Source organism: Colias croceus, chromosome 19 (assembly GCF_905220415.1).
Source record: "Colias croceus chromosome 19, ilColCroc2.1".
Taxonomy (NCBI): Eukaryota; Metazoa; Arthropoda; class Insecta; order Lepidoptera; family Pieridae; genus Colias; species Colias croceus.
This window is the reverse complement of record NC_059555.1, coordinates 5,371,897-5,384,577: the sequence shown is the minus strand read 5'-3', so window position 1 is coordinate 5,384,577 and position 12,681 is coordinate 5,371,897. Positions and strand designations below refer to the sequence as shown.

At 29.2% G+C, this 12,681-nt stretch overlaps 1 protein-coding gene across 1 annotated transcript; it reads right to left on the bottom strand.

Moving 5' to 3' along the window:
• Positions 1-7,173: 7,173 nt before the first annotated feature.
• Positions 7,174-11,947, bottom strand: LOC123700462 (probable fatty acid-binding protein). Its single transcript, XM_045647676.1, has 4 exons — positions 11,806-11,947; positions 8,270-8,439; positions 7,757-7,864; positions 7,174-7,308 (listed from the first exon to the last, which is right to left on the bottom strand). The coding sequence occupies exons 1-4, from the start codon at positions 11,876-11,878 to the stop codon at positions 7,249-7,251; spliced, it is 411 nt and encodes a 136-aa protein (XP_045503632.1). The 5' UTR covers positions 11,879-11,947; the 3' UTR covers positions 7,174-7,248.
• Between the last annotated feature and the right edge of the window lie 734 nt (positions 11,948-12,681).

Sequence of the window (12,681 nt, the reverse complement as noted above, 5' to 3'; positions counted from 1 at the left end):
ACCATTTCACGAAATGATCGATCATTTCATGAAATGAGCAAATCTACGATATGGGCACGACATATCCATATACATAGTATACTACACAAAATTCCGTGTTTTTTTTAACATTCGTTTAAGGTAATTACTCGTATTATGGAGAAGTATTTATGGTATGAAAACAAATAAATTAAAATGGGTCAAAATCGAGTCTATGCGAGTCGGTTCAATATGAACAAACAAGTGAAGCTAATAAATGCGGGTTAATAGATTTTAATAGACGATTACTGTCGTAATAAAATGTGTAAAATCGATTTTCATAGGTATTTATCTTTTCTTCTAGTGTATCTTATGTAGAATTTATTTAAATTATTTTGTTTGTACGATAAAGATTATTACTTATCGGTATTGATAAAGTTCTACTAATTATATTATTTATAATTAATTGTAAAAGTACTAGTAGCTTACAAAAAAAACTGCATGAAATTATAGAAATAAATTTTAAAAGACTTTTACTCTTTTTTTAATATATTGGAGGTATATGCAACATTGAAAAAATAACATCATTAATCATTAGTTGATGAAGTGTCGTCTTATCAAATGATATCAATCATGCAATTTTAATCAAAAAATTACCACGTCATGATATGGTCAACAATATTATTTTATGTGTTATGAAAGTATTAGGGACTTTATAACTTTTTTTCTATTGCAAGTATGTATTCTTTAAAAACGTATTACTAATGAGTTTTTACGTTATTACTAGAGTTTTTGATAAAATGTGATAGTTTAAAAATAGCTCTAATGTATCTATACCAAGAAGCTTATATCCTCTAATACACTGGAGATTGCACTATGACCATTAACTTGAAACAAGAAACTATGACATTCAATGACGTCAGTCATGTTATTTGTCTCTTTCTGTCGAGTGACCACGCTGGTTTGTAAATTCAGGATTTTTCAAAATAGAAAAAACTAAACATCATGGTCTATAAATAATAACGACATATATTTTTAACAGTATTTATATTATAATATTATGGTCATACTTTATAGGTACATACAATTTTAATTGGTATAGAATGATAGTTATAAATAACTTTTGGCTACAAAGCTTGGATATGAACCGATATATAGCATTAACATCCTTTGTAATAGAGGAAAGTTGTGTTTTGCATCAGATGCTGTTTACCAAATTGTTAGCTACTCAGATCTTCTTTTTAAACGCGTTGCTTCGACGGGTCAATTTCAAGCCAGAATCATCAAAGAAAAACTGTTTATAGCAGCCTTGCACAAATTTCAGCTAACTTTACAAAGTTTATTTTTCAAAAGGTATTTTTTTCTGGGTCGTAATCCTCAGTAACCTTGATGGGCACATATATTTCTTTTTATTTTACTTTTTGGAAAGCTGAAATACGTAAAACAAAAATATATGAGGTAAGTTAAAAAAGTATAAATTTCAATGTAAAAACGAACAATCTTATAACTACATGTGAGTGCAATACCGATGTAATGTGTTGTTTCATTACTAGTAACAATCTTTAAAATGGTGTTCTAAATTTTCATCATAATATTGTTATTACAATATATTCTCTTCGCTATCCATAAAAACTCGTCATCATGGTTACCTTACTTGTTAAATCTGTTTATTGAAAACTTGTTGAAAAATGATAAAGTATTAGGGAAATAACAAATTTAACATGACTGCTTACTAAAATGATGCTAAATTAGACAATTTTTGCCATTGAAATGATTCTAAACAGGTAAATGCAGGAGTATTGAGGAATATTGTAAATAACGTAAATATACACTTGCCTGTGAAATTCTATGCCAGAATTTGGTGTCCAAACACTTCTGCAATTTTGCACAATACAATGCATTCTTTATATTCGGAAAATATTCATTAAATAAGCAACAATATTAACTTAAATATTCGAAGCGACGCAATTTTTTTGACACACATGCCATATTGACAAAGTGAGAGTTGCTACAATTTTATTATGGTGACTACCCATAATCAGGGAGTATCGCTTTTTAATAATTGGTTCAGATACTTAGTTTATTTAGCATAAATAATAATTGTCTCATCCAACAATGCTTCTGAATGACGTTGTTGGCAATTTATCAACAAACTCATGTACAAAAACTAACCTTTTGCACAGAATATTACAGCATACATAGTAGCCTTGGGAAAACTTCGTATTAACAGTGGCAATACCAAGTTAGGTGTGAAAGTGATAAAAAACATGAACTGGGCAATATTTTCTTGTTACACGTCAATGTTCATACCGAAATCTCCAGTGTATTAGATATAAGCTTCTTGATCTATACCAATCTATACATATGCATATTATGTGTATGCGTCAATCAAGTAAAAACTACTGGTCCGATTTTGACAAAATTATATATGGTGAAATATCAATATTAGGTTCAACTTATAGGCTATAATTTATTTGAAAAAACATTTTTTTAGGGATTGCTCTCCCTAAATCTAACCGAGGGATAAAAAAAATTCGGAATATATCATTTCTCCTTTTCTAAATTCCACGAAGTACAAAATTTTGTAGCCCATGTGAGCGAAACCGCTTGCGAAAAGCTAGTTAGAGGTGTAATTTTTTAATTCGTTTAGTAATCGATATCAGCAGTAGCTTCCCCACCCATAATCAAAACTAGAATCTTATCAACGACCTCATTTAATATATTTAACTTTTCGATTAGTTTTTATATGGATTAGATTACTTTATTATTTTTATATCACACATATTTATATACAGATAATTGGAGAAAGATTGCAGAGTTCGTTTTAAATGTAAATTTAAGAAGCATCTGGGGGCACGGTAGTGCCCCCGCCAAGACGAGCCAAGCGAACAAGCGGGCACTACCTACCTTTTCTCGAAGCGCTTCGACGTTTTTTTGAACCCTCATAACTTGGGTTTGGATTATGCTAGATCAACAAAATTTTCGGGATATATTGTCAATAGCGGACTTATTGAATATATTAAGTTTTAATTACATTAGCTTTTATACTTCAGATTTTATTTATATCTAAAAACCGCTAATTTCGTCACTGACTCACTGATGATCATCAAAATTCTTAAGGTATTTCCTAATGTCCTAGAAAGCTGAAATTTTGTATGTAAGCTAGTATTAGCACACAAACAACAAAAAAATTATGAAACTTGTAACTTTCATCCCCCAACCCCTTAAACTAGGGGATGGGAGTTTGTATGAGACCTGTAATTTTAAATTAAATTTTGATGACGTTAGAGGTCTAATCTAATAATCTAAAACTTGGTTCCCCTAGATATATATATGTATACTGTATAGGTACTCCTTGTTAAAAAAAAAGAAATAAATAAAACTTTAATCGACATTTAAAATTTTGTTACAAACAACTTACAAAAAGAAATGAAATCCCACCAAAAACATTTTCATGTAAAATGTTGCCAAGACGAGCCCATATGACTCGCACTGTCAAAAAGTTATCAGATCTCATGTAGAGCCAAGCTTTTAACACTACACGCCCTAACTCTACAAGGCCTAACTTCACAAACTCTACACCTTAGTCAAAATATGTGGCTTGGCCGTTCGTTACTACAAGAACTATTGTATAACACAAAAGTGAATTAATTTTTCACCTTACGCCGATGTGAATGTAGCGAAATGGCCAAGCCACATATTTTGACTAAGGTGTAGAGTTTGTGAAGTTAGGCCTTGTAGAGTTAGGGCGTGTAGTGTTAAAAGCTTGGCTCTACATGAGATCTGATAACTTTTTGACAGTGCGAGTCATATGGGCTCGTCTTGGCAACATTTTACATGAAAATGTTTTTGGTGGGATTTTACTGTTGAGATTTGGCTGATCCTTCTAATTTTGTTCATTTTTATTTACAGTTTTTATACTACTTACTAATCTAATTAGCGTATGATTATTTGGATAATTTTTTTGTAATTTTAGATAAATAATGCCTTCTTTGACTCCGTCGGATAAGGGGATTAAAGTTTATTGATAGTAAACATATGTTATCTTTATTAATAATAAAAGCCAGAATGAGATTCCGTACAATATTATTTACTTTAGTAGTTTAGTAATAAAAATAACAAATATATCAAAAATTCGTCTTTTGATAATTTTTTATAATAGAAACAGTTTGATACGGAAAGTACGGCTAATTGGAAGCTTAATTTTCTTAAGAAAGCTTCCCGTAATTTTTATAAGTATTATAAAGTTTCTACATAATTTTCTCCTTTTCTTGATTGAAGGTATTTATTAAAGGCAAAACATCTTATTAAAGAAATAGATAGAAATTTAGAAGACTAGAGTAGCATAAATCTAAATGAGATTCCTAATATATTATCACAAATCTAAAGATATATACAGTAAAACTAGATTTCCGCCCGCAGCTTGGCCCGCGCAGTCAAAGAAAAACCCGCACAGTTCCCGTTCCCGTGGGATTTCCGGGATTGCGTCATTTTCCCTGGATGAAAAGTAGCCTATGTCTCAGTGTATTTCTCAGGTATCAAAATATCTCCATACCAAATTTCATGAAAATTGGTTCAGTAGTTTAGGCGTGATTGAGTAACAGACAGAGAGAGTTACTTTCGCATTTAAAATATTACATTTTTTTAAATAATGAATCTTAACCTGACACGATTGTAACATAAAATTGACATTAGAAATGCATGTGTGTAAAATAAATCATTCAAAAGCTTCAATGGTCTACAACGATAAATTACAATTAATCCCTAAAAAATACATTTAATCAAAACCACGATTATCTTTAACCGATTGCAATTATTATAGAATTGTTATCAAACGAAAGATAATATATTATATCGTAATTTTATAACAGAACTTTATAGAAAGATGCTCATGCTCATGCTATTGTTACGTCATATTGAATAGGTACTATAAAAATAGTAACTACTAGCTTTCCGGCCGCGACTTCACCCGCGTTTTCGAAAGAAAAACCCGCATAGTTCCCGTTCCCGCGGGATTTCCGGGATAAAACCTATCCTATTTGATAATTCAAGTTACCCTCTATATGTGTGCTAAATTTCATTGTAATCGGTTCAGTAATATTAGCGTGAAAGAGTAACACACATACACACACACACACACAGTACACACATCCTCACAAACTTTCGCATTTATAGATAACATTAGTAGGATACGTTCAGGAATGATATTTATTCCTGAAAGTTTACTGATAATAATTAATCACTACATGGTATAAAACAATACCGATGTTACTATCTGGACTTCCTATGTATGCTTTATATTTAAAACGACGGAATGGATTTGGATGCATTTTTTAATAGAGATAAAATTGTAGAGGTTTTAGTATATAACTCAAAGCGGGCGAAGCCACGGACGGCAAGCTAGTAACACTATAATATTTTCTTTAAAAAGTACTTGTTATTCATTATGTAAAAAAACGACGTGTGGCACTCGGGGACTGCCGCGGCAAAGCTATTGAAGCCTTCAAGCCACACCTCCGCCCGTCAGAGTGGAGAGCGTGAAGTTTTTTTATTACGAAAGTTCTCGATTCGGTCCCCGCGCTCAAGGCCCGCGATAGAAGCTATGCAATAGCTTAACAACTAATCAAGACTATTTACAAAATGATATAACGGCAGTAGAATGGAAAAACCAGGAAGACAAGAGTTCACTTTTTAAAACTTTCTCATTGTCAGCATTTGTGTGAAAAAATCTTATAAAGGAACAAGTAAATGAAAATGTGAAAACGAAAAACTCTTTCAAATTTAAAATTTCAATGCGCCTTTTTACTTGCAAATATACAAAATTATTGATATTTGCTTCGAATTTTTACTTAGGATTTTTAAATATGTCCATATGAAAATACCTACAAATCTCTACTTACATTGTTATGAAAATTTCTAAGGATATAACGTGATGAAGATTATACATATATTATCATAGTTCTACGTACCTCGTCATAAATATTATTTAGAAAAAAATAATTGAGCTTTGTTTTAGTAAAATCAATATTTTCGGCATTATGAAACAGCGTCATTAATCAGCTATTAAAATACTCTTGCATAAATAATTCAACTTCGGTTAATAATTTATACAAATTTACATACTAAAATGGTCAATTACACTTAGAAATAGCATTTCTTTGTTAACAGGTAGGTATTTAAGTGTGTACTTTAAAATACTTTATACTGATTATTTCACCAGGATCGCGATCAGCATGAAAATAAATAACTAAGTGTTGCTTAATACATATTATTGTTTTATTTTAATTATCTAAAACTTCTTTAACAACACATAAATCAAACTGGCCGACATTATTTGTACTGTTCATTCAACATATTTTTGTTTTTTATACATTGTGTATACAGCCCATTAACATTATTCCAATAATATATTCTTGTAAGTACAATTAATATAAAATATTCAAATAATATTCAGTTCGCGTTGAAATTAGGCGCAGCCACTTCAAAAAGTTTTATATTTTCTTTTGTATAAATTCATTCAAATATGCAAAAATATCACATTAATGAAATGTATTTTACATTAAAAATATTCTGAACTTCCTGAATGTTTATGTCGTCAATGCAAAATGTGAGTTTAATTCTTGAATTTAAAAACATACCTTTTTCTTACTATGCAATAAAGTCCATAATAAATTGACAATTATATTTGTAATGTTGTTTTATAATATTAAAAGAAGGCAAAACAAGTTTTTTTCAAGGACCGCACATTTATATGTAATATCCTGACGAACAGCTGTGACATTCATTTAGTACATATCTTTAACATAAATCTAGGCTACATCGCATCACGTTCTCCATTTTATCTTAGTATCTACGACTTTATCCCATTGACACAATATTTTACTTTACATAATATATTATGTGTATACCTACTACACGTACACTAAGGTCAATTATGCGTAAACACTGCGTAAAGTTAATATTCTGGTACGTTTTTTTGTACGTTATGTAATAATTATAGTACAACTCCCTGGCTTCGCTTGCGTGATGATGTTAAATAAGCAAAATGAATTCACGACTAGAATCTATCGCTTTGTCAAATTTCATGTAGATCCGTCTAGCTTTTTACGTGATAAGACGTAAAAATATTAATATATGTATTAAAGTAATTTGTATCTAAGTAACGTTTAAATATATTACCTGTGGTTTAAATATAAACTGAAATAAAAAATCATGACACCAATATATTATGTATTTCCTAACCAAGATCACAGTAATATTAAGTTATTTTAGATACCTATTAATAATAAATTATTCTAGTTGTTCGTAGACTCTTATACACGTGCCATCCCAGCCTTCTGCGGTGGTTATCTGAAAAAATATAGATATAATTTATTTAATAAAGATCTTCATTATCCACTATAAGGCTCGAGTTTCTTCGAAATTATTTATTGTTCATTAACTTATTTAAATACAAAACGAATCTATTGTATAAACTTCATTATATGTTAATAAAATAAATATAAAATAAGCAAGGCAACGTTATTTTTTTTTTAAGAATTTTTTTTTAAGAATTTATTTTTATTACGAAAATTTTAATCTAACAGTCATCATTCTTGTTTTTTTTACTTACTACAAACAATGAAAATGAAAGTCGATAGTCTACAACAGAACCGAGAGCGAAATCTATAATTTTCGTACAGGACCTGTTTTTATTACGAAACAATATTCAATGTCATATTCCGGATTTCCTACTTCCATAAAAAAAGATATTTTAAACACAGGAACTGAAAGGTAATAAAATAAATATTTTACTCACTACTGTTAACTTGGTATCTGTGAATTCTCGAACATGTTTCGATCGTATTCCCTTGTCTTCTTGTGTTTGTATTAGTTTATTGCCTTCTAATGTGATACGAGATTTCACCTGAAAAATATCAATTGTTACAAGCGCTACATTACTAAAGTTAGAACTAAAATAACAATGTTAAAATAATATTTAGTTGAATAGTATAAATATAGTTCGAAAATTGCAACAGTTCTGCTTAGGAAACTGTTGGGTTTTTGGCTTAAAAATAAATACAGTAAGTAAGTAGTTTAACACAACTTTTCTAATGTGTTATGTTCATGTTCTTACTTCTTACTGTTTGAGTTTCAGTAATTTAAATGACCCAAGTCATCTGACGTTATATTATTATAATGTGTTAAACGATACGTTTTATACACAATATAAGAATGGTAACAGTATGTAAAATGTACATAATATATCATTAGAGAATAATAATTTAAAGCAAAATCATACCTATTAAATTAGATATTCTCAATTTCTCACCTTGACTCCATCTGGCCTGTCTTCATCGAATTCTTCATCTAATTTAAACGTGGTAACAACTTTCCTCACTGGCGTAGTCATTGTAAGTGTGTATGATCCATCTTCATTTTTGGACAAAACACACACTGGGTATAGGGATGTGACTAACTTTCTGGATATAAGGCCCACTCCTGAAAATAAATATAAAATGATGAATTTGCTTCGAGGTTCTTCGGAAAAGCGGGTAAACTAAAAATATGGATTGAGATCTTTTCTTTAACAAGTCGATATAAACAACCTATACTTTTGTATGTATATGACTATTGAAACAGTAAAGAACTATTTGATCCTAATATAAATATTCTCGACGTTGGAGGAGGCCCTCATTGGGCCCTTTATTTAAAATATAACTACATATTTAAATTAAAACTTTTCCGTTTAATCCTTGTGAACAGTATAAAGTTTACAGCTTTTTCATTTTTCAATACAAATAATAATCAATCTACAGAATATCTTCAGTGAAGGAAAGTTCTCGATCACAGTATGTACCTATATGAAGTTTATATTGAGGTAATAAACATAAAGAAGCTGTTAAGATGGCATTTCAAATGTATAAAGCAAATATAATATAAGAAAACACAGTGACAATGTTTTTGTGTATACTGGAAATACAATATAAATATTTACATATTAACTAATGAGAAAGAAGTAAAAAAATAATGTGACGGTCGTATCGCATCTACTTACAAAAAAATCATAATAACCGTCAATACGTTTTAGAGGACTTTGGCAATGTGACACGAGGACTTTACATTATAAAATTATAAAATATACTATAGTATTAACTGTTTAGTTATTATTATTACGTACCTAGTAACCATATAGTGCATATAGTGTAATAATTTATCTCAGTAATTAATTATTGTGTTACCTGCACACGGAAAACACGCCAGGCAACAATAACCATACATTTATGTGAAGGAAAACTTCCACTAGCCTTTTTATGGCATTTGGTTTTTATTTAGTATTTACCATGTATTTACTTTTAAAAGAAATAAATGTATAATATATAGAAAAAGGACCTATAAGTATTTCTTTTCTATAATTTGAACCTTTATGCACGGAATATATGTATAAAATAGTACCTAGGTACTACCAATAACTATATTGCATTTTCTTGAAAGAATATCTATTGCACAAACTTCATAAAAAATTTTGGCGATATCTCTTTATAATATTGTTAGATTTATTTAAATTTGTATTGTTTCAAAAATTACCACTTTATTATCATAGTCCTCAGACTCCTTCATCATAAGAGAATAGACGATGGATTTCTTAACACCGTCATTAGTTTTACATTGCAATATAAAATCACAATTATATTCCTTTTAATTATTTAATATTATTTCCTCGCATGAAACAATTGCTCATAACCAACGTTACAAAAACAATAATAATTGTTATAGCATTAGTGCATTGTTTACATAATACTCGTATCAATTATCTTGGAAGTAGATTCTAGTATAAAATAAACAAGCGTGCTAATTACGAACTACTTGAAGTGAAACTTCTTTATCGGGGTTGAAAGAAAATTTAGTGTAACATTTTTTCGTTACGCGTGAAATTTTTCCGTTACGCGCCATCTTTTTCTTATCCCTACTACGCGTGATTTGACGTATTTCTGTAAAGTTGCATATAGTAAATTATTTTTTGAAAAATAAGGTCATAAAGAAGTCTCACTTCTTACGTGTGTACACTAGTACACGCACACATTTTTTTATTGTTTCATTAATTCATTGGCCGTCAATTCGGTCTTTGACTTCTTGGACTTCGTCCGAAATTTATGTACAATTGAAACTAACTAACTACTTATATACAATAGAATTACTGAAAAACAGAAACATCAATACTAATTATCTGTATGCTTTATAGTCGTACTTTGACCTTAATTATATCTGCAGACTCAGGATAGCTAGCCTTTTTACACATGTTTTCGACTATTCGTGTTTCAACCGAACGAGAATTTATGTAACTTCTAATGTACGTAGTTTTTGTTCAGATTTTTTATATTACATCATGTAGGTACGTAGCTACAAACAACCGACGTACTGTCTTGCATTGTGATTTATGACCTCTAACCTAGCATGACTGGTTTAAATGTATAGGTACATTTGAGCAAGAAAATAATAAACTAGATTTTGTCCCCGTTTTGACTGGGTTTTACAAATTATTTTACACTTATAAATTATCACAAATTTTTAATTTCATTGCAATAAAATTGATTTAAAAATAATTATTAGATAATACAAAATACATCTTTGATAATATCCAGCAGACAACAATAATTACTGTAGGTAAATCATAACAGTATTGCAAGTATGAGATAAAAACAAATAAATCTCAAATCTTGAAGCTACTTTATCTATGAAAAGATTTATTTATATGTAGAGAAAAAATATCAGAAGCATTAAAGATTATATTTTCATGTTTTACGAGTGTTCCACCACGTTGCACTGTAAATTTGGCAAATAAAAAAAGAGCTTGTGCCGAGCACACGCGTCAGAAGTGAAACTTCTTTGGCAAGAATATCAAAATCGTCGCCTTACTCGATGAAGCGACGGTATTGCCATGTCGTTACCTTGAAATTTTATCTACTCTCAACGCTCCTAAAGAAGTTTCACTTCAAAAAATCCATATCATACGAGTCATCGCCTAATTTCATAGAAGCTGCTGACTCACTGTACTTATATTATTAAAATTCTATGAACACCGCTGCAAAAAGTTTAAATGGTTTTGATAATAACTAATCATCAATTGATAATCATTTTTTATTAATTTTTCATAATAAACTAATGTTATTATGTTACAATAAAAAAAGTAAAACTATATAGCTCGCATATAAAAATTAAAACAGATTTAGAATTGTATAAGTATGATTTTGTTAAGGAAGTGACTTGAAATATTGTTACTATTTAAGAGACTCGCCACATACTTGAAAATATAAATTATACATTTTAGTAATTTTGGAGCAAAGATTACTAAAAAATTTATACATAAGCGGCGAATTCTTATCTTTCATTGTGTGAAATATTATTATGGATATACCCCGAAAGTAGAACGCAAAATTATTATATAATTCTCTTAAATTAGAATTTGTTCTTAGAGTTATGTATTTTAAAAGGTAACAGCTATAGATAAATATATATACCTATTATAACATGATCGTATGATGCCAAGAAATCATTACCTTGACCATGCAGTATAAATTAAATTTACTGTTAATTGCAAATATCTACAATGCACCTGCATGTTAGTATCTACATTATTCTAAATTACAGTATTATTCTTTGTATTTATTTATATTTTACTGCTCATTAACTAAATAGTTCAACTTTATTTAATTATATATTTAAACAAATAGCGGTCTTATCACTATATCGCGATTTCTCTCAGACAACCAGACGTTCGGAGTACCGAGATTAATTAGTATGTTTATTGCTAGATAATAACTAATAATAAATTGAGGAACTAATGCGTCAAGATAAAAAAAAACTCACCAATGTATTTTAAATAATCCTCAAAGTTATCAGATGTTTTCAGTTTATATTTCTTTCCTAAGAACTGTTCCATGATTATTTACTTTTAATAAACACGTCTGCGATACAACGGAGTCAAACGGTTTGTAAAAGTACAATAATATGGTACCGCACGCATGTCTAACTTGAAAACTTATATTAACATGGTCAATATTTTTTGAATCGATATTTATTACTTTTTTTTGTATAACTAAATGTATTTTATTTCTTGAAAATATTATTTTGTAATGATCAAGGTAATTATTAATTATAAATGACACTTAAATGACATGAGTGAAAAAAATATTAGCTCTTAATATTTACCTTTTTGGTGGAAGAATAACACAAACTGACATTGGAATTTTCGATTTTTTAGTCGTGCGTTTAATTTATGACTAATATAAATAAATGGAAGTAAATAGCTAAGAGTTACACTATGAAATAGGGCAATAGTATAGTGTTAGCAGAAAATTCAGTAAAAAACATAGTAATATAAAATAATATGTTTTTTCATAATATACAGGTTTTCATAAACCCTAAGAACTGTAGTGGTACTATATAATGAAGGCATTGAAGCTTAATGTAACTATTTTCTTAAAAATTTCAAATCAGAAGTATTATAAAATATTTTCATAAAAATAAAATATTTGTTATCTATAACGTTTAAATCATCGACTAGTTACTAGATACACATAAGCATAATATATACTTAGATAATACTTAAGCATTTTCGCCTACTCTTGTTATTGCATATATATTCAAGGCAGGCGCCATGAATTTTCTTATGTGTCTTATTTATATTATGACTAGATAATATGTGTATAATATTCATTCAAGTTATTACATTTTATATGGAAC

Bases quoted from the DNA above. Each gene is read 5' to 3' on its own strand.
- LOC123700462 (XM_045647676.1), bottom strand. From the start codon at position 11,878: ATGGAACAGTTCTTAGGAAAGAAATATAAACTGAAAACATCTGATAAC. The intron at 7,865-8,269 runs GTGAGAAATTGA...GATATTTTTCAG, and splicing joins ACAGGCCAGATGGAGTCAAG to GTGAAATCTCGTATCACATT. The intron at 7,309-7,756 runs GTGAGTAAAATA...ATATTTTTTCAG, and splicing joins CAGATACCAAGTTAACAGTA to ATAACCACCGCAGAAGGCTG.